Here is a 22387-nt window from a genome sequence, read left to right as displayed (position 1 = left end):
CCGCGCGCCCTGTGCTTTAGGCATTTAGGCGCGAGATAAAGCGTGTGAGGGCGAGCGGGAAAGATGGCGGCTTGATTTCGCGCACGCAAGGGAGGAGGGCGGAGACATGTGCGCGTGCTACGAAGGGGGAGGGGAGGGAGCAGGTTAACGGCGCTTTTCCCATTCCTCTCCGGCCGCGGATGTGCACCGCTTGGCTCAGCGCGGCCGTGCGCACCCTAGTTGGAAAGAAGGTAACCCGAGATAGCTGATGGCTTCGTGTGGGCTGTGTTGTCATGCACCTAGTTCGCATCAAATCGAGAGGCAGCACGAAAGGCGAATCGCTCGCCGCTGCTGCCGCTACACCGACAGCACGTCTCCGCTGTCATCGAGTGTGGTGTGTTCGTGTTCGCCTGTGCGTGTTTGACACCATGCTTGCTATTTTTAGTTGGTAAGCGAATGTTGACAGCTGTTTGTATGGTTGCTAAAACTACGGACCTTACTTCCTATAGCTGTTTAACTATTTGCTATCGCAATCAATGTTTCGCCTTTAGGGCAAAATGGTTACTTTTCTTTTTACATTGCGTGCATGTGTTTCCTACAACACTGAGTGACGGCACAATTCTGCTATCTTAATGTCACCGTACTTATTATGTTGTAATATATATATATATATATATATATATATATATATATATATATATATTATTTTCGAGCATTTCTTCGCGGTTGTTGAAATACACTACGAGAGTAACCTCAGTAACTAATTGAACAGGTTCTTGCCGAGGGTAATGGCAATACAAGACAGGTTCCTCGTGTTTTCTCGATTGGGGTTCGAGAGTGGACGCATTCCGAACTTTGTGCTCACAAAATAAACGAACCTCGTCTGCCTAAAGGTGGTAATCTTGAGGTCACCTAATTTCCGGGGATAACAGGTGTGAAATAACGAAGGAAGATTATCCAAGCCCCTTATCAACACGCAGTGGGCTGTTTCTAGAGCCAGTGCAGACGGAAGTTTCGAAAACTCTCCATTATCTGTACAGCGACTGGTTCGACGCAAAATTGCCGACCCTTGTGCTCCCACAAATACCGCTCTCTCTGCCGTGATGAATATTTGAGGCCCTAATTATTTACATGCTGTTTATTAACGTATTGACATTGCAGTTAAATATTTTATGCATATGCTCTGGTTTGTATTTTCTTTTTCTTTTTACGTTTGATTAGCACTCAGAAAGCGAAGCTGGTGCTATGCTTATCGATGACAGCTTCCTATGCATTGATGTGAAATAACAGTTGTGTGCATAACTGTATTTCCCCATTGAACCGTCGATAGCCTCCTGCTACAGATGTAGTCAGCCTTCGTAACTGAATTGTACGCTAGTGCTAGGATAAAATTGAACTCATTGAAATTTTCTGAAGAATTTGTAGCCAAGATCATCGAACACTGACCTGGGAGAATGTGTAGGGGTTTGCATTTTCACAGTGAAGAATATAGATCGTACTAGTGAATATTATCCATGTGTACGCAAAGCTGAAGAAAAGAAAGTCGCAAGAAGAAAGAACACAGTAAAAGAACTACTTCATTTAACAGACTTTATTACTACGACATCGACAATTTGAAAACTGCAAACTGTGCAAGGAATGCAAGAAGTGTGTTCGCATAAGCGAGTTGGCTCTCACCTGGCGAAAAGGAGCATACGGGCCATCAAGAGGCAATATAAAGGCTTCTACTATACATTTTATTGCTCCTTTTACCACTAAAATGTCACATGGAATTAGTTAAATAAGAAACGTAATTTGCAAACTATTTGAAAACTACAGCGCAGCAGTCGACAAGGCTAGTATGGAATCTAATCAAATGTAGGAGAAAAGACATGGCATGTGTTCCTTCACTTCGGCATAACGGAGTAGAAATAGAAGACAGCTTAGGCGAAGCCAACCGCTTCGAGTTTTTTGCCTCTTTTCTCATCGAATACGTCGATCGAAATTCCGCCTTCGTGCGCTGATTATTGCACGAATGTGCACAAGAGCATTTGTATAAGTCAGCCGTGAGTTTCCCTGGCAAACGACGAGATCTCGTTCATTGATCACTCTTGAGTGCATGTCGACTTTTACATGTAATCCACATGACTCTCATCATTATTGGGTATATTATTCCTTTTCTTCAAATAAAAACTTGCAATTGTTAGAGTTTTTGTGCTGGAATCAGTGTTTCATTTGCGTGTGCACCATCCAAGGATGGAAAGCCATTGAGCACGGGGTGCCTACAGAACGAATGTAAGGTGCCATACGTTGTGCCTAGTTATAAATATGGGCCTCGGAAATCGCTCGGCAATTGCGGGCCGATATTTCTAACAAGTATCGTCTGCAAAATATTAGAGCGCGTCTTGTACACTAACATAACGACACACATAACCAATCATAACCTATTTGCTCCAACACTGCATGGTTTCAGACAAAGACTTTCCTGTATAACCTAAGTAACAGAATTTGCTCATGAAGTTTGTGTAGCACTGGATGCCTGTTCGTGCGTTGATTCAGTGTTTGCAGATTTTAGAAAAGCATTCAGCCTAATGGATCACAAATCGCTTGTATGTGAACTGCGCTGGTTTAATTTCAATGAATAGGTAATTATATGGATTCAGGAATACTCTTCCTTGCGGTCTCAGCATGTGGTGTTAAATGGTGCAGAATGCGGTGTGGCACGTGTGACGTCCGGTGTCCCTTGAGGGCTCGGTATTGGGCGTTCCTTTTTTTTTAAATTTGTAAATGACCTTCCCCACACCATCGCTTCTTCCGTCGGAATGTATGCTGACGATGTAATAACATTTAAGGAAATTACAAGTGTCGCTGACAAACAAAATGACCTACAAAGTGATTTAGCTAAAATATAAAAGTGGTGTAAACAATGGGATATGCAAATAAAGCACAAAAAACTGCCTACATGCGTTTCACGAAGAAGTGTATGCCAAAGGCAATATATAATCTATGCGGCTCTCCATTGCAGACTGTTTCCGAGTATAAGTATTTGGGGTATTTCTCACACCATCTGCGTGTTGGCACAGGCATGTTGATTTCGTCACAGCAAAAGCATGCAAAGGGTCTGCACCCAGCAAGCCCGTGATCTTTTTTATAAAAGCAATGTCAGACCAAGCTTAAATTATGAATGCACTATATGGGACCCTCCCACAGTTACCGACCGAGACAAACTTGCGAGAGCCCTGAATATAGCAGCTAGGTATGTAATCGGTAACTGTAAGCAAAATGAAGGTGAGCTTTACGGTTAAAGCTTTTTCACAATACATTTCATGCCCAGATTGCGACAGACCGCAATCGGTATATTTTTAGCTGCATTATATACCTGGACCAACAGATCATGAACTCAAGGTCAGAGAATATAGTTCCAGAACCAATCTTTTTAAAAGTACTTTTTTCCTCAAAATTATTTCTGAGTGGAATCGACTGTCTGCTGCCGTGGATGGCATAATTGATAACGAAGCTTTGGTAGCTGCTCTTTAAAATTCTAGTCTGTCTACTGCTGGAGTTTTTTTTTCATACCTCTTCATTATATAGTTCTATAGTGCCATTTTCGTCTACCAAATCCCGAGGTGCTTAGCTTACTTTATGTTGGTAATGTGCGCAGACATCTTGATGTACTACTTCTGTTTCATAATGATATTGATTGGGTTCTATACTGTACCTTTGTTGATCATAAAAATGCAATGGGTTGTTCACATTGCTCTGTGTAAACCTGACCCCCCGCCCCCCTATTGTAATGCCTAAATGGCATTGTGGGTATGAGAGTAAATAAAAAAAGCTAAGGTGGAGTGTCTCGTCACTTTCTTTTTACTGTGGCCTGGAAAATCTGTCCCGAAAATTAGTTTTGTTTTTATGAATTGATGAAGGGGGCACACCACTCTGTGGAATCCACATGAAAAAAAAATGTTCAGATTTTTCTAAAAACCGTGAAATTCGGGGAGGAATTGAAGAAATGAGCCCTACGTATGACGTCTACCTAGACACATTGATTAAAGTCGGCGTTATCAAGAGCTCTTCGCATCATAACAAAATATAGCGGCCAACTAAAGTGTGTGGCGAAATAGAACAGACTATTCCTGTATGCCAACATCAAGCGTGCTATTCGTATTATTGTCATGGACCTTGAGTACGGCGTTCTCTCGCTATCACATCAAGAATTCTTACATCTTGAAGGCCTCTCATATGTCCCGTGGCCAACACCTTTACCCTCAAGGATATGAAAAAAATATGTCTGGTACACGACAGCGAGCACAAACAACCCCTGCTATGAGACAAGCCATAATAAAAAAATTCAGCAACCGTCCAGGCTGACGCAGACAAGGACAGGCTAACCAGCTACAATTAAATAACTTAGGCTTTCTATTTGGAGTACGAAGTTTTCCTCCACCTAGCAAATTATGCAGAGCCCAAGCGACCCCCTGGCGGCAACTACAGTGTGATAGTTATCCAAGCCCATCAGCATATGATAGATTCTTCTCTGCGATCTATCACGACAGCCACTGCAAGGTCTCCGGTTTAGAACCTGCTACACTAAAACTCATGCTCTGGGAATGTGAGGCAAAGACTAAAGGCGTTAATCTTGATGCTCTCTCGGCGTGGTGGCCCAATGTGCTCCCACGAGCTCCCCGCTCATTGACCGAATCTGGGCCATCCAGCTGGCCCACGAAGCGGCGACTAGGCAAGGTATGCACGTGCCGACGTGGGAGACCTTAGCCCTGGTCATGAATTTGCAGGACACTCAATAAAAATTCTTAAGAACCAACCAACTTAAGACTACTTACGTGTCGGGATGCGAAAGCATTGTACCGTTTGTAGACCTCGGAAGGCCATGGACGCGCTCACGTTCTATACTCAGGACGTAACACCACCTCCTACCCATTGACTGTGCTGTCACGTGCCCAATTACGCACGCACTAGGCACACGTTTAGTCAGCCAGAACCATGGAGCCACCGTGGCGTCTCGGTCTTGCATTCTAGTTATCCGAAAATTGTTTTTTCGTCATTAGTTCATTCGAGCTCACTCACGGTCATGCAACCTTGTTTGTTTTACGTGACTGGGCAGGGCGCCTGGGTGATCCAGATCGCTTTGTTCTTTTCGACCCAAAGAAATAGAAATGCTGGAACCCTCGCCGCGGCATCGCAGCGATCTGGCTCACTAAAGGTGGGACCTAGTGAGCGCGTCATTGGGAAAGTGACGGCGAAGCCAATGTGGGGAAGGTGGCGCCACACCATGAGTGTCAAAAACAAGAAAAAACAATTCCCTCAAGATCGCATTTCGCTCAAATGATTACGCAGTTAAAGGACATTTACAATCAAGATTCAAGAAGAATGTCAGTCAACTTGGTATCTGCTTTTGATTAGGCGTTCGACATCTTCCAAGTTTTTGTTGTGATGGAAGATGCTACTTTGTGTGATCTTTTCTTCGTACGCACTGCTTGTTGACCTGTGAGTGCTTATGAATACTTGGTGCTCATATTGTGAATACAGTTCCTGTACATCAAACATTTCATTCACTGTAATAAGTGCCATGTTTAAAGAAAGAGCCATGGTGGCGTTGCTGAAGCGTGTTCGTCTCGCACCCTGCAGGCCCAACAGAAATTTACCAAATTTTCATTTGAAAACCGTTAAATTACTTTGTTTACAGAAACCTCCCTGAGAAGTTTGACGTCAGTCCGAGCATTTGTTGTCGTGCTTCTTTACTCGTTGTGTTGTCAGCCATTTTTGGTACCATCTTTCGGACCCACCGACTACGACGATGGATTTCACGAAATAGGACATATAATGTTTTCTCACTGAAACTGTAATAATTTTGACCACCTGGCGCGCGCCGATAGACCTTACGCTACAGTTCGACCATGATAGCTTTTAAGGTTCATTTCGTGCATTTTTGTCGCCAATCACAGCTATCACGTTATTGACAATTCGCCTAAAGAACTAATTCATTTGTCCCATTAATGGTTCAATCTTACCCCTTCAGGTTAAGAGTCTTAGCCATGGAGCAAGATAAGCACCCTCTGTGTAGCCATAGGGGTCTTAAAACATTTATTGTGTAAGATGTGATCCTATTTTCCTTTCAAGGAATCAGGGCACGCAGAATGCCGGGTCGAACCGAGGCAGCAGTGAAGCAGTCTACCTTCTCCTTCTCCGCCTCTTGCGGCAGGCGAGAGTAGGTGACCTTGCCACGGCGTGCGAATATGGTTCCCAGCAAGCAGACGTAAACCAGCGCGGCTACCACGTGAACAGCGAAAATGGCGGCCGCCAGCATGGCGTCGCGCTGGCTGCGAGGGTTCCAGTGCTTCTGCTCCCTTGGGTCGAAAAGAACAAAGGCGATCTGGATCAGCCAGGTGCCCTGCGAAGGCAGGTATAGTAAACAAGGTTGCGTGACCCCGAGCGAGAGCGAGCGAAGCAATGACGAAAAAGACACAGCTCCTCCCTAAAACAGAGCCTTCTTTGGTGTCTCACATTGCCCTGAGCAGAATTTTCATCGTCTGAGTTGTCTGCCAACAAAACTCTGCTAGAACCTGAAGCTCTCTTCCAATGGCCCGTCTTATTATAAAATACGAGATCACAATGACAGCTGTCCTATACAAAGGGCTTCCCAATCTGAACGTTATGTGACCCGTCAATCTAATTCTTCTATTCAGTGTTCATGTCGACCCTTTGAACAACCTTTGAACATCATTGCAGAACACGGGGAAGGCGCGACATGGGAATTCAAGACGATGAGCAAAACGAGAACAAGATGAAAGCAGGAACCAACGTTTCGACAAGTGGACTTGTCTTCTTCAAGGCCTTGAAAAAGGCAAGCCCACTTGTCGAAACGTTGGCTCTTGCTTTCACCTTGTTCTCGTTTTGCTCATCCTCTGGATATCTTGAATTAAAGTATAAAACAGTTTAATCGATATACTAGGAGCCTCCTGAACGGGATTAAAATTTGCCACGTTTGTATCATGGTCAAGCGGTGATCATTCAGTGTCACGCTAACCATAAGTTGTCTGCATAATGTGATACGAAAAAAAAGAAACGCCGGGGCGACCACACTTGCATTAACAGTGCTGTTTACCCTAGCGCTCCACGCTTGGGGTACAAATTTGCACTGTTTCGGAATGCTGTGAGTGCACATAGAAACACACAAGGAATACATTTTAATGTAAGAGTGTATTTTCTTTCCCACTTTCATTTCTTAGTCCCTTGGAACGCTATGGGGGACCTTATGGATTTTTGTGAGGGAACCACGGACGTCGACCTGACTTTTCCCATAAAGACGGATACATAATACCGCTGTGTAAATTCGTGTTCCAAATTGTCATAACGGCTCATATTGGCACGTGTACTTTTATGGATCCATATCTAGTCAGCATACCCACCGTGATGGCTCAGCGCCTATGGTGTTGAGCTGCTAAGCACGAGGTCGCGGCATTGGATACCGGCCTCGGCGGCTGCATTTCACTGCGAGTTAAATACAAAAATCGGCCATGTCCCGTGCATTGGGCGCACGTTAAAGATTCCCCCGTGGGCACACTTAATCCGGAGTTCCTTACTACGGCGGGCCTCATAAACAATCGTGGTTTTGGCACGTAAAACACCAGAATTTAATCCAGTCAATTGATCAGCGCAAGTCCGAAATCACTCTAAATGGGCCAAGCGCTGCGATAAGAACTAGATAAGACTACGACTTTCAAAAATGCACGTTATGCGAAGCAGGTCCATTTGAAAGAGGCACACAAACACATTCAACTCTCGCTAGGTCACATTCGAGAGCACTCGGAACAATGTCTCAATTGTGTTCGTGTGATAGCGCAGTATGGTGCAGCACCAAATATTACGCCGGTTAATTTCGGTCAAGTGAGAGAAAAATGCCCACTCAGCCAGCGCCAAGTCAAGGGCCATCCAAAAAATGCGCACGAGAAAATATGCCATAAAGACATCAGCCGCTGGAAGCAAGGAACACCGCTGTAAAGGTATTCGCTCTTTGCTATGAAACAGTCTCCCGAGAATGCTAGTCTACATAATTTTTTACTCGCTTTTTTTTTTTACTCGAAAAATGCCTTTCCTACGGCCACGCGTCAATGTACTTCTGGAAAACCAACGTCGCGAACGCACACTTTTTGACGAAACAAAGCGTGCACTCGTTTTTTCTTTTTTTTTTCGTAGACAATGACGACCAGCCATCGTACATCGAGTTGCGGCGCCGCGGTCACTGAAATGTCATAGCAGGGCCGAAGCTAATAACGCGATAGCGTCGAAATCCCCGAGCCGCAAAAAAAAAAAACGGTGTCGGCGTCCGGCAATCATTCAGAACCCCACATCCCGAATCCCGCAGGTCCTCCGCGTGGCCCATGGGTGTTCCTAAACTAACTGAATTTCTCAAAGGAAAAAGCGCCGGAAAAATTGTGCGTATGGCTTACACAGAACCTACAGATATGGTAGCGTCGGACTGTAATTTGAATGTACGAGAAAAACATAATTCTGCTGCGCGGAAACTCGAACACAGATTCGTTTTCCTGTGTTTCTGCCATGCAAAGAGCAGCGCACCCAGCTCGGTTCCTTTGCAACTCGGTTCCTCCTTGCATCCGCGACAGTGGTGCAAGGAGGCGGAAGAGGAGAAAACAGAAAGAACGTTAAAGCCCGCCTTCGTGCACAGCGTTCACCGTTTCCGGGTAAACATTACGGTTACACAAGCAACAGTTGCCGGGACGCGTGAGAAGCAGTCAGGGATCTCTGAATCCTTTCACTTTCCCATCTTACAGGCGGCGCTTAAGCGTCCTCCAAGTTTTTTAATCATACCGCCGTGATTTTTTACTAATTGCTTCGCTCTGAATTCATTAGAACATGAATGGGTTGACATCCGCGGTTCTCGCGGTCAAGTGAAGAAAGAAAAGACACCACGAACAGCGGAACACACAAGAAGCAGCGTTCGGCCTTTCTCTCTGTGTCTTGCGCGGTTTTGTCCCCCGCTATCCGTCATTCGGCACGGTCGTGCCTGCACACATGCAAGCTGAGTACATCAGTGACTGCACCTAAAATGCAAATCGGTCCACAAGCATGCGACAACTTTTGGGGCGAGTGATCGCTGTTACAATGGTATTTGTGCAATAGTAGCGTCGTCGTCTTGTATGATCGCCGAATACCGTCGGTTCAGTAGTTCCCCGAAAGCGACCTTTATATGGTCGTCATGACAGTCTTCAATCATATCTCTACATGCGCGAACATAAATGACGGTGATAAAGAAAGCACAGGAGGGGTTCTTTAGAGGCAGCCGGCAATGAAGTCAAAGAAAATCTCCAAATAGCGCAACCATTACAGGCATTACAGGCGCAGATCAAGATAGTGTGACGATCCAGTGAAAATATTATTGCCTTTGTTTTATTTCAAGCGCGGTGTACTTCGTTCAAGCCGGTTTATGATAACGATGATCGGAGCTTATTGGCGCGAAGGCCAGGCGTGGCAAACAGCACCAGCTTAACGTTTGACAACAAAACGTTTTTCCTTCAGTCTAAATTACAAAAGTAGCACGAATTAGGACTGGAAAACCTCTTCGTCCTGCAACACGCTCTCGCATGCCTGTCTAGGTTTCGCCCCCACGCGCGGCGGGGCCTACCTGCAATGTTGCGCAGAATCCCCTCGCAAGCGCCGCCACCACGCTCGATCGTCGCGCCATCTCGACGCCAAGGCAGGCGGCCTGCGCCACGATGGCGTAGACGAGCAGCTCGTGCACGAGCACGTCGAGCGGGGCCCTGCCGTGCGAGTGCACGTGGAACACGAGCCCTTCGCCCACGAAAGAAAGCAGCAGCACGGCGTAGTCGGAGTCGGCCGGCACGAGACCGGCTCCCATCGACGACGAAGACAGCAGATCCGCCGGTCCGCTGAGACCGCAGAACACGTACGTGGCCATGTGATGCCAGTTCCTGGGAGCCCACTCTCCCTTGGAGATGCACTTGTGTATCTACAGAGGGCAAAAAAAAAACGGTTGTTTATGTTTTACATATGTTTTATTTATTTATTTATTTATTTATTTATTTATTTATTTATTTATTTATTTATTTATTTATTTATTTATTTATTTATTTATTTATTGCATTCCCGACGGCATTTCTTTGAACGCACAGCCTTCTGCCAGCACCCGTACGGTGTGATCTGGGTGTCGGACGGCAACCTTGCAATTGTTCCGAACAACGCGGTTGCCAGCCGGAATCCGAGAAGTGGTAGCAAACGACAGACACGAACAAACCTAGAGATTACAGAAGCCTACAGTGTCAAGCAATTAACAAATATTCTTCAAATCTGTTCACCATGCGAAATCTCCGAGCGCTGCGCTTTATCATTTGCATTTGCACTACTTTGGACAGCGTGGCTCGTGTGCGTTCCATCGCTGATGACCGTGGCTACACAAGTAAAAAAAACTCATTCTCGATAACGAATAAATAATTTGACAGTTAATCAAGTGTCAGGCTGTAGTGCGTGTGCGACTGTTTGCGCGTGAATGGGCGCAAGCTTTTCTGAGAGTATTGTCTACAGTGTAGTAATTCGTTCATGTTGGTAAACACGCTCAAAGTTTTTCTTAGGGATTCCTCGAACTAAGGCTCACCAAAGTTCTACTCAGTCGTGCTATGTAGAATTTTGACTCCCGGGTAGGCCTCAGTGAGCCTGAGTGAGTCAACTCATAAGTGAGTTTGCTTACCGAGTAGCCTGCCGCTACTCGAATGACACCATGACGCGTCATTGTCGTTCTTTTTTAATCATCAAGACCCAATTTCGTTGAGAACTCATTTGCACAACCAGACACAAGGCTTCCCCGGAATAACCAATGAACGCAATACTTTGGGGAAATGGCCGGCCAGGAGGTTAAGTGCTCGAAGAACAAGAAACAGATCACTTCAAGGACTCTCGCCCGGAGTTACGGAACGATTACGGCTTACCTCAGTGGCCACGCCGACTGTCGCCGCAAATATTTTGGCCACGCCTTCAGCGCGGCCTGCGGATGCACTGGCCACAAAGCGCTCTCCGGTAGCGCGACACCTGGCATGACGCCGCCAAGTCCACAGTGACCACCAGGTGCCGAAGGCAAATAGTATGGCGCCTGGAAGCACGTGACCATAGAAGGTTCCCATGCTCGTCTGCAAACGGGAACGCAGCCGTGACCTGCCTGTTGTGTCAATCATTTTGCGGCACCGCGACACGCAGTACACTTCATTGATTATTATTTATAGACACTGCAGCCCCACTGGGGCTATTGAAGCATCCATCTCTTATATAGCCACTGGGCATCTATGCCGCATCAGCAGTAACTGCAGGAGGCGTGCATGTTGTTTATATTTCTGAAAACGATCTTCCACCATATTATACTGGCGTAAATGCGCCGTAGTTATGGCACACACGCGAAAAAAAAAAGGAATGCATCTAATAGTACGCTAACATAGGTTCGGATATGACATTAGTGGAAGAGGGAAACGGAAGCAACATTGAGGTAGTTTCAGTTGCTACTTTCGCGGATGCAACTGATTTTCCTTCCAACAAGTCTAACCAGTCGAGGTGACGAAACGAAAAATGAGGAGCATTCTTTGTGTGTCAACTCCATAGGCGAATATCCTGGTGCTAATTTATTGTGAAATTATCCAAACTTCTATTTTCGCAGAAGCGATCTTTTTTTCGAGATTTTCCGCTGACGGCCGAATGCAACAAAATTTACGACATCTTCTAACGACATTTGGACCACTTCAGACTCAAGGAGTAGCCGTTGACAACCCGTTTCCACCTTTACGGGAACGGCATAGTGTTTTAGACTTTCGCTATGCTTTGTATTATATCTGCTGTAAAGTACGGGCGTTATCTCGACGGTTTTCGTGAGATGGTGCTGATATAAAGGGATGGAGGCCTCGGACTGGGCCACACACTGGCAGCTCATGACGTCACCACAGCAGAATGGTGGCACTATACGTCACCACTACTGCAAAACACGCCGCGCAGGCACTGCCACTGCATTTCAGAGAAATCGTTATCTTTTGAGCCGACACGCACTTAGCATTGCCTTGGATTTATTTAGTTTCGGACAGTATGCGCCGGCATATATGCTCCTCTCGCTCGGGCAATCAATGACCAGACACCGAATGCGTCAAATTGGTTTAATAAATATTTCGCGACTCGTTAACGCATCATACATGCGTGAAGTTCTCGATGCTAAATGTTAAGCTTCGTTGGCGTGTGTGACAACCCTATATATGCCTCCGCCAGGGAAGATGGCAGCGTCGACGACAATGATTTCAACGGAACGCAAGAGAAATCGTATCGCTGCCAATTCAGTACGACCTTCTAAAGAAGCAAGGAATGCTGTGACCAGGCTAGGGGCTCAAACTATGCGAATCGGCGACAACGCGGTATAAACATTTCGAAGACGTATGCTTGGAAACCCATTTGTGACTACTCTCACTGTTCCTATTAGACTCAGCGGCCGCGGCTTCTGCGGTAACCTACTTTGGTTCGGAAATAACATCGCTATACTATTTAATGTAAAGCCTACTTTGCCAGCTAATCTAGGTTTTCTGTCAAAGTTTCGTCTCACCGGGCAAGCGGGGCCTATGAGGGACGATTACTATTCAAGTGGGCGAATAACATTTTTAAGATGAAAATGAGTGTGTAGAAATTTCAAAGAACACACTCAGGCACATGCAAACACACAGACACTCACTCACACTCACACACATAAGATATATGTGTATACATGAGTGTATACGAATGTGTTTGTTTGTTTGTTTGTTTGTTTGTTTGTTTGTTTGTTTGTTTGTTTGTTTGTTTGTTTGTTTGTTTGTTTGTTTGTTTTCATTTAAAAGCGCCGAACCAGGTTAGGCTCACATTTTTAGATTGCATCTTTTTCGGGATCGGCAAAGGTTATTAGATTGCACTATCTTCACGATCATTCCACGAAAACGGCTAGGTAGATAGTCGGAAAGAAAACTGATCGGACAATGCCAAAAATGCTATTCGCACTAAAAACGAACAAATGTATTTTAATGACATTATCTCATTCGCCAATACTTACAACTTCTCAGTTCTCAGTAAAAAATATATATATATTTTTAAATTGTTATTTCGGACTAAAAACACGATTCTGCCTCTTCAGGTGCGTAGTGCCGCTGGCGGACATAACTTATGCATCAGATTATATGATCTGATAGACATTTAACAAGATTTTGGTTGTTAAGCTTCAAGGTATTCCTATTAAAGGCAAATAAAAATTCAACATGACAGCCAGGAGCAATGCCGTTTTACTTCCATTGCAGGAATTCTGAACTCTTCTTACTTTTGCAGTTGCAACAGGTTGCTTCACTAGAATAATTGGAAAGCCAATAAGTCATACTTTATTCATTGGATATTCGAACATTGTGTGATATCGTGCTAATCATACGTCTCTCACAAATTACTTCACCTCAAGGGCTTCAATTGCACCATGGGAGGCTGATGGTTTTCGACAAATATTTGTAAAAGAACAAGGTATCGGCCACCACACTCTAGAGCTTCAAACCCCGTTTACATACTAGCGTTAGTGGCGTGTTCGACAGCATCTATATCATTGACCAACATAATATGTCCAAGAAAGATTTTTGAGCGCAGTTTTATACACTTCTCTAGCAGCTCTTGAATATTTGTCTAAGGTGTTCACTCTAGCTACAAGGCGAAACACGTGTTTGCCGTTTTTAAAAGCACTGTACGCTTTCCCTGCCATATTTCAACACAAATAAAAGCATTCTTCCCTTTTACATCGCCATTCGGCTACGTGTTCATCATTATTTTCATTATGGCGCAAGAAGCATCGGAGTACAAGAAACACCAGAGTATCTTAACCACAGGGAGTGCGCAGCAACAAGATATTGCTGCCTACAGAAAGCAATACTAGTGAAATTTATTTTATACGGCAAAAATTGCGTTCTTCAAAAGAAACTACCCTGTGATGCATAATAAAGACATTCCTATTGCTGCTTCGGAATAAAGTTAAAGTAACCGCCCCAACTCATATATACGTGAAGGAAAGTCATTGTAGAAGACATAAAATTGCCATGCTTGAGGTGTAATGTCTTATGTATTTACAACAGGACACATATAAGGTACCTGGTATGCCTGACCGAGTCCCTGCAGTATTCCACTGAAGACGGGAAAAAATTCCGTAATTATTCGCAGCGGATAGAAAATGTGTTCCTGCCCACAAGTCAGATAAACTTAAAGGACTGTACCAAGAAAATACGAAGCTTATTCATTCCACCATAATATCCGCAGTTTCAGTAAAGCTAACTTTATTTCACAGCATAGTACCACTGTAAATATCCGTCTATAAAGCACCATTTTCCACAATGAGCAGTCAAAGCACAAACCAAACACACACTCTGGCTTGTATACACAATATGCAATCTCCATTTGATGTGAGACTCTCGTGCATAGAGGTCACGTTATCGTGCGAAATCGGAAGTAAATTTTTTCGCGAAGTACTACTAAACACCTAGACACAGAAGTACCTGCGCTCATATCTGCCTTTACCAGCAAAAGTATCGCAATCCGAATGTTAAATCTGCTGATGCGAAGCTGCAGAATGCGTTTTTTGTTTTGATAGCCTAAGCGGAGGCTCCAAAATATTTTTGCTCCTGGAAAGTATGTTCTTACCCTAAATTATGAACTACGTATAACATATCGTACGTTATCGTAATTATAAACAGAGAAATCAGAACAATGAAGTCGCCGATGCCAGAAACGCCGCGATACCTGTTTGCCCCTAGGGGCGACGCGCCAGCACCTTCGGACGGTTCTGCAGCAGGTGACTCGGCAAATGCCGCACGCCGTCTGCAGAATCATTCATCGCTGCACGGCGGAAAGAACACCTGCCAAAATAACTTTTTTTTTTTCTGGGTGTGCTGACCAAACATATGCCTCCATAGAGCTTCTCCGCTTTTTGAACATGCGAGTTTCCTTTTTTTTTGTTCCTCGCGTTCCTGCGAAGTCAGCCTGTGCACATAAAGTCAGATGCGTCGTTAACACATGTGAAATGACGATGATAAGCATCGCATCGAGGTCCGAGAATTACTCCTCGTACCCTACTTTATCGCCTCAACTGGAAAGGAGAAGTGGAAGTTGTCGCTGACGTCTTTTGTTTAACTTATTCTCTAAACCTCGTGTTGCCGATCTTGCCTGATGGGATCTCTGTAGGAGCTCGGTACTTATTTCTATAACGTGGCGCAACAGGAAAAGCAGTGGATATCCCGTCGACCTTGTTTAGCACCTAAAGATGACGTCATTCGCTCGGCGATAGAGCCGCGCCAAAAGGGTTTACGCGTCATATGGTCCACTCGTGACAGCATCTTTTGATACCACTTTACTAATGTCGCTCTCTGTTGGGCCAGGTTACGGCAGTGCGGTTAGGCCAATTTCCTGCTGCCGATGCCTCTGTGAACTCGCCTGTGCTCTCAACCTCAGATTTTACCACTTGTACCTCTAGTTGCTCCGCAGGTAGAGTGCTAAATGAGAACTCGAATTTCAATTCACGATAGGCCACTTTTCGGAATACCTCCACTCAAAATTTCTTTACAGAGATCTCATCAAGCTCCATTCAATCCATGTAAACTTCGTAATAAAAGTATACTTCTTCTTAGCATTCTCTCAATCAGTTTCCGTCACAGAGGAAAAGTCTTTACAAGGATCCTTTCTCCAGCTTGGATAATGCGTTAGTACTCGAGTTGTCTTCTGCCTCGAGATCTCGACACTAAATTGAAGCCATAGCAACGTATGTGATACCCTGCGTAATTTTCCACGCGGGAAAGCTGGAGTATCATGCATTTCTTTTTTTTTTTTTTGGGGGGGGGGGGGGCATCAGTGTTATGTAGTTTTATAAACACCTTGAATTTTGTGTCACACTTAAAAATAGTTCAACCCATCACGCGTCACCTTAGTACCCCTCAGAATCATCGTAACCCCTATGTTTCTTTACGGCTAAATCGGTTTACGGCTAGATGTCCCACAACGTTCAAGTATTAGGATGAAACAGAAACAATGTCCTCGGTAGGCATAGTGGTGCCTATACGCTTCCCGTTTAAGCCCAAAACTTTCAGCATTGCCTGCCGTGTTGGCCTGCTTCAGGGTAAGTGAACTGTGATAGCGTTTCACTTCTGTTTGGCTCACCTTCGCAGCAAAGTGTCGCGTCTTCTCGCCAGTTTCCGTAACATTGGCTCTTTACGTCTAGAGCTAATGGCCGAGGCATGAAGGTGGATCAGTCTCGATCGTAACACACGGGCGACTCGTCAGCTTGGCTTGGCTTCGTACAGCAGGCGCAAGCATGCACTCTCTCTTTCCTACTAGCAGCCGCTAGCACAAAGGATTAATATATTTGTTCGCGCACCGAGAGGCCCAGATGCATTAAAACGCGTAGATGAGCTGCCCCGGAACTCATGAACAATCTTCATCCATTCATTCTCTCGACTCTCACTGCTCGAGGGAGTTGTTGTCTGGAGAAGATGCAACGGTCACTGACGCTAACAAAGAACGCTTCATAACGCTACATCTCGCGATTAATAAAGCACACGCGACGATGAACTCGAATCACACGGAGGCTTGAGAAACCTTAGCTATTGTTTCAATTACCGATTTCTATGTCGCAGGCCAACAGTTGCGTTAGCGGTGTTTTAAGGCAACCTGGCATGGATTCGCCTTAAGAAAACGTTGCATCGGTGGTAAAGAGCTCAACCGTAGCCAGTCACGCAGTACTGCAGCTACCGTAAACCCTCGTTATAACGAAATCCTATCGTTACAGACACTGATTTATTCAAAGTCTTTCGTGTTCGCGAGTGACTGTAGCTCTCATTTACATCCTCCGCTTTTAACCTAATATTCCTAATAACAAAGTCACTTCCCTGTACAGATTACTCCGTCACAACAAAGGTTTACTGCAGTTATGTAAGCTCTTAAGAATAAGGAAATTTTTTGTTCCACTGATTCCTTATTTTGTGCCACTAGCCAATCTTATCAGTAAGTTGGAAGATGTGATCGATAAATGCAACTGACAGACATTTTAGAAATCTGTCGGCGGCATTATTTTGTGTAAATTTTGTATTTACTATGACTTTCTCCAGACAATGTCACTAAATGACCCTATAATTAATGTATTTGTTGCCTATTTAATAGACAGTATTGTTGTGAAAATTTCTTTAATATGGACCATTGTTTGTGTATTTAGTACTGTGCGCTTGCCCTGGTGTCACATGAAATTGCAGTATTGAGAGTAAATGAAAAAATTCTCCGTTCAGCCCGAAAGGTTAGGCACTGTTTGCGATAGCAAATTAGTAGATAGCTGTACGAAGTAAGAATAGTAGTTTTATCTGCCGTACAGATTTGTAAACATTCGCTCACTAACTAAATTAACAATGATAGAATTCGTAAGCGTAACTCAACGACGACGTAGAAAGAAACAGACACACAGACAGCGCTGTCTCTGTGTGTCTGCTTCTTTCCACGTCCTTGTTCAGTCGCGCGCGCTTACACATTCTAGCATGGATTCAAACCAACTAGCCCGTCAACGTGTTTTAACTAAACTAACCAGCACGGTGTCACGCACACGCAGGTGAACATAAACACATCTCGCTCTACGAGCGCGGAAACTCGCTGTGAAAATTCTGGAAAGAGGAACCGCGGCAGCAGCAAGCGAATCGACCTTCGTACTTCTCTCACTTCAACGCGAACGAAACCTCGAAAGCACATCGCATACGAAGCTGCCGGCACCACGCGCACTCTGCAAACATCGCAGATCGCTTTGAAGATGAGGCCCGCGCAAGCGCGCACTTTAGCCACGTCGCAGACTGCTTTCAAGACACACCAGCGCCGGCAAAGCGTTCCTACGGCGTCTGCTACGGCCTCCGCGATTCGCGTGGCCAACGCCGTAGTAGACGCCGCAGTTGTCTCCACTCTGTACGGTTCGGCGGGAGAGGAGGACATCCAGGTCATGTAGCAGCCGCCGCAGAACGCCCCCTCCTCCCTCGCCTCACCTACCTGCCTCGCGCGCCACAGGAGAGGGAACGCATCCGAGTCGCGTTCCTCGCTCGCGCATGCGAGATTGAACCGCGTTCGCTGACTCACCCTCACACGCTTTCACTCATACGGAACATCACGGCGACGGCGACGGCACAAATGCGTCCGGAGTGTCCACATAATTGCTACCGCAATAAAAATAACATGTAAAAATAACTTACAAGGACATCAGCTTTAAGCGTGAGTTCTGAACACTGCTTATCTGTGTCAGTCTTTATGTCTATGCGCCTGCGCGTGTGACAGGTGTGCGTGTGTGGCTAGTCTTGAAACTTCACGTGTCAGACAAGCGCTCTTTGTACATCCTTTCACGGCGACATTTACGTTATTTTCTCCCACCGTTGTAAGGCAGGTCCAAGAAATAGGTCCTTTGCTACCCTTCTACCGAGAACGCCGGCTACACAGAAGACCACTGCATGGTCTACGTAACTGGGCTTGGACTAAAGATCAACGACATGCATCGCTATACTCTCTAAAAGCTACACGACTGCAGCGTAACTTACTTTTTTTACAGTATATCAACTGTTTCCATTCCTGACGCAAGCATTCAGTTACACTTTAAAAGATGTACGCTTGGCTGTTGTACATGCTTTATTATAGAGTCTATAGCTGCTTTGGAGTCTAGTTCCTGTGGTTTGGTTGCTTTAATTATTTAAACTTTATTCACTTATTTTGCTTTAGGACTAAATTGAAATATCCTAAACTGCAAAAAACAACGTTCATTTGTTAGCTATGGGCCTGCCAACTGAGGTACTCAATCCAGCGCCGAGGTGCGTGTCATGTATTGACAGGAACAAAAGCAAGGTAGGGATCATCATCATTATCAGAAGAAGAAAAAGAATTTCCAGCATAGTGTGGGACATCAGTGAAGCAAATAGTTTAATTCCTTATAAAATGTTCACTTCCATCTAGCATATACTTTTTCTCTCAAGATTCCCCCCTCCCCCCGCCCATTTGACTGCCAGCTTCTAAGTCGATCCGTCGTATGTGTACGTGCCACAATAAAGGGAGCAAGCAAGGATCTCAAGCAGAGTGTATGAGCCAGTGTTCTGGCACATGAACAAGAAAAAGTGCAAGCTAAATGGAGACGTGTCAATTAGACCCAAGCCATGCGTCCATGATTAATGCGCCGCACCAATTCATTCAAAGAGTCTGGAAGATTACGCTGCTAGGGTGCCGATCGTGGAATACCCTATATTATTTTTATTTTTTCCCAAGTTCACGTTTAAGCTCTCAAAATTTGTGGGATCGTTTATTTACCTAACGCTTCGTTTCGAATGTTTGCCTTTGCCCCTTTTCGTATTTCGTTGGATGTACTTTTCAATCATTCAGTGTGACCGATCGCCCTCGTGGGTAGCAGCCATGTTCGGAGGCAACAACAACAATGGAGTCATCGTCACCGCAGCCACAGGCACGTCCGTCATGGAGAGACTACGTCACACCGGACATGCAGTTCTCTGCGGAACGTAAGCTTCTAAAATCGCATGGTACCGTGGCTCTCCAGCGATTCAGGCTCAAATGCGACGGTGCCGGCCGTCTCGTAGGCTATGATCATGACGCATGACGCATCATGACGCAGCCTCGTGGCTGCACCAAGTAGCTGAGCAGACTCTTAAGTTAGCTGTTTCACTGCGTAGCTATAACTCAATCGATGGCTTTGTTTGTTCAGCCTTGCTGCAATATGCGGCACATTGATAATAATAATATTTGGGGTTTTACGTGCCAAAACCACTTTCTGATTATGAGGCACGCCGTAGTGGAGGACTCCGGAAATTTTGACCACCTGGGGTTCTTTAACGTGCACCTAAATCTAAGCACACGGGTGTTTTCGCAGTTCGCCCCCATCGAAATGCGGCCGCCGTGGCCGGGATTCGATCCCGCGACCTCGTGCTCAGCAGCCTAACACCATAGCCACTGAGCAACCACGGCGGGTACGGCACATTGAAGCGTGGACGGAGAATACGCAGCTTAGCGCTATAAGTAGCGCATGTACACTTTGGCAAAATGGTACTGAACAAAGTACCATGGCGGAAATACTAGGCAGAAAACGACGCAACATCGGCTGCATGAAACTTCTGCACTCACTCTTGAACGCGGCCCGATGCGCCTTGTAGAACAACTATTTACCGTGTGCAAAATTCTCACCCACCGGAATGTCACTAACTTATCCGCGGCAAATCAATTCTGCAGAAGAATGCAATGTAGAGGGAGGTTCATGAAAGGCGACATTGTCATCCACGCAGTTGTATCGCGAAGCTACAAATCAAATCCGTGTAGACATCAGTCTTCAGCTTTGGCGGGCACCACCCGGAGCCTTTGCAACAAGTAGCTGCCTCAGGCAGATGATCGACGCCACGAACAGGTTTTGTGACACCCGAAGCACGGTATGTTTCAGGAGTGGAAGGTGTAACTTCGGAAGAATGTTTCTGTTGCAAAAGATAGCACACTGCATGAGCATGTCTCACAAGACATCCTTAAGATGGTAGATCTCCCATCGCATATTCTGTCCTATGTACAACTGAATTTTCAAGTAACGTCGTTGTATGGCCTCAGCAACGCTATGTCACCTCACGTGCCCTCACCGTTAAAACACGTCCAGTCTACAGTGTTCCGTCACTTGAAGATATTTAGAAGGGACCAATGTAAGCCTTCATTCGCACAACCGCAATCTGCATCCACCCGTAACCGTCACACGCCGTCTTGCGTCAGGCAAGAATGTTTCCTCGCCAATTTTCCATAAAAAGCGAGACGTCAGCGACATTGAGGTCATCTTCCAACATCGCCGGTGTCCCATTTTTGCGGAGAAACCGGCTAGAAAACGATTTCTCGGGACGGACCCCGGTGCCATAACTGTGATAGAACAGGGCGTTCTACGACTACGTGAATCCGGCCAAGGAGTGTGCGTCGCTCGCTGAGAAGACACTTACGAAATTCGTCAGCAGCGGCGTTTGAATGCGTCGCACAGTCAGGCTTCCTCCTGGAGAGAAAGCAACATCGCGCCGCTCACTATAGGCCGCTTAGTGGGGACCCATTACCAACGGAAATTGCGGGATGATGATGTTCATCATAACGTCAATTCGCTGTACATTGGGGTGGCGACAATAATTGCCTAGGCTACGCGAGCAACAGAAATGTCACCGCATCCCAACGTGTCATTTAACTCTGCTTCATGTCGCGAAATCGCCCTTGCGTTGACAGCAATCCCCGACCCTATCTTTTCCGTCATTTCTCTCGCTGATAACCACTACAGAGCCGATAACGCTCCGATAAAGCTTCGAACCACAGCGCTCTCGAGAGAGGGCATTTGATGCGGTTCTGTTTGGAAGGCGATAAACGCATCCATTAATTTGCGCTGAGGCATGCCAAGCTTTTCCTTTTTTTTTCTGCGGCAGACAAGTCTCATTTTGTTCCAAGTATCTGCTCTTTATCTTCTTGTCCTCAGGCCGCCAGCTCGGGCCTCGAGAACCGAGACACGGCTCTCAGTCTTATTGTACAAGTATTCTTTCCTGATTGTTTTGCTTGCCGTCATTGTAAAACCGCATGACCTTTCTCTTTTCTTTCTTTTTCTTCATCTTTTCGCACCCACTTTGCCAACTCTGATTTTCTCACTTTCTTTGTGATGAGTCTAGGTTGTCTGCATGTACTTGCAATCAACACGTCCGCCCCTCCTCCCTCCTAGCATACCTTGTGCAAAGCAAGCAAATCAAGAAAAACGCAAGGTTATTGGCGCACTTGAATTCATGGTTCTAGCGTGATAGTGCTGCTTGCACGGACACCACCGTCACCGAACATTCCAGGTGCTTGGATGTGTTGGTCTCTCATCTCAATTTAGTGGGATAAGTTTCCCGCGTTGGCGACCTTTTTTGTGCGCTTTGCTGTGGACCTCACTGTTTGAACTTGGGACTGCTCGCCCTTGTCACAAGACATTGCGCGTGATTTTTATAGATTTCCTTCTTTATGGCAAGACCTTGTATTTTAGAGAGTTATATGTGGTGTGTTCCTTTCACTATAAGCGATCGTGAAAACTTGTGATATTTTTTCACCTTTATTTTATTGCTTTCTCGTTTAGTGTTGCTAAGGTACGCTTTTCGGATAAGGGGCTCTTCAATAGCCATTCATCCCATACTGTCACCTTTAAATAACAACAACCCTAGCCACTTACTAATCGTTCATGAGTTTCTCACACTTCCAGGTGGCCAAATTGGTAACACGAAAATTCGAATAAACTGGAGCAAGAAAGCAAATGTTTGGGCCATTAAGGCTGCAGGTGTTCTGTAATTGTGGTGAATATTGCTGGCAATCGTGTTTTATTTTTATG

The 22387-nt window shown here is 45.4% G+C and overlaps 1 protein-coding gene across 1 annotated transcript; it reads right to left on the bottom strand.

The window, feature by feature from the left end:
- Positions 1–6038: 6038 nt before the first annotated feature.
- LOC135898331 (transmembrane protein 45B-like) lies at positions 6039–14849 on the bottom strand. Its single transcript, XM_065427214.1, has 4 exons — positions 14764–14849; positions 10935–11132; positions 9617–9961; positions 6039–6364 (listed from the first exon to the last, which is right to left on the bottom strand). The coding sequence occupies exons 2-4, from the start codon at positions 11124–11126 to the stop codon at positions 6089–6091; spliced, it is 813 nt and encodes a 270-aa protein (XP_065283286.1). The 5' UTR covers positions 11127–11132; positions 14764–14849; the 3' UTR covers positions 6039–6088.
- Positions 14850–22387: the final 7538 nt, after the last annotated feature.

Source organism: Dermacentor albipictus, chromosome 10 (genome assembly GCF_038994185.2).
Source record: "Dermacentor albipictus isolate Rhodes 1998 colony chromosome 10, USDA_Dalb.pri_finalv2, whole genome shotgun sequence".
NCBI lineage: Eukaryota > Metazoa > Arthropoda > Arachnida > Ixodida > Ixodidae > Dermacentor > Dermacentor albipictus.
Note: the sequence above shows the minus strand (reverse complement) of the source record. Positions and strands in the feature narration are given on the sequence as shown.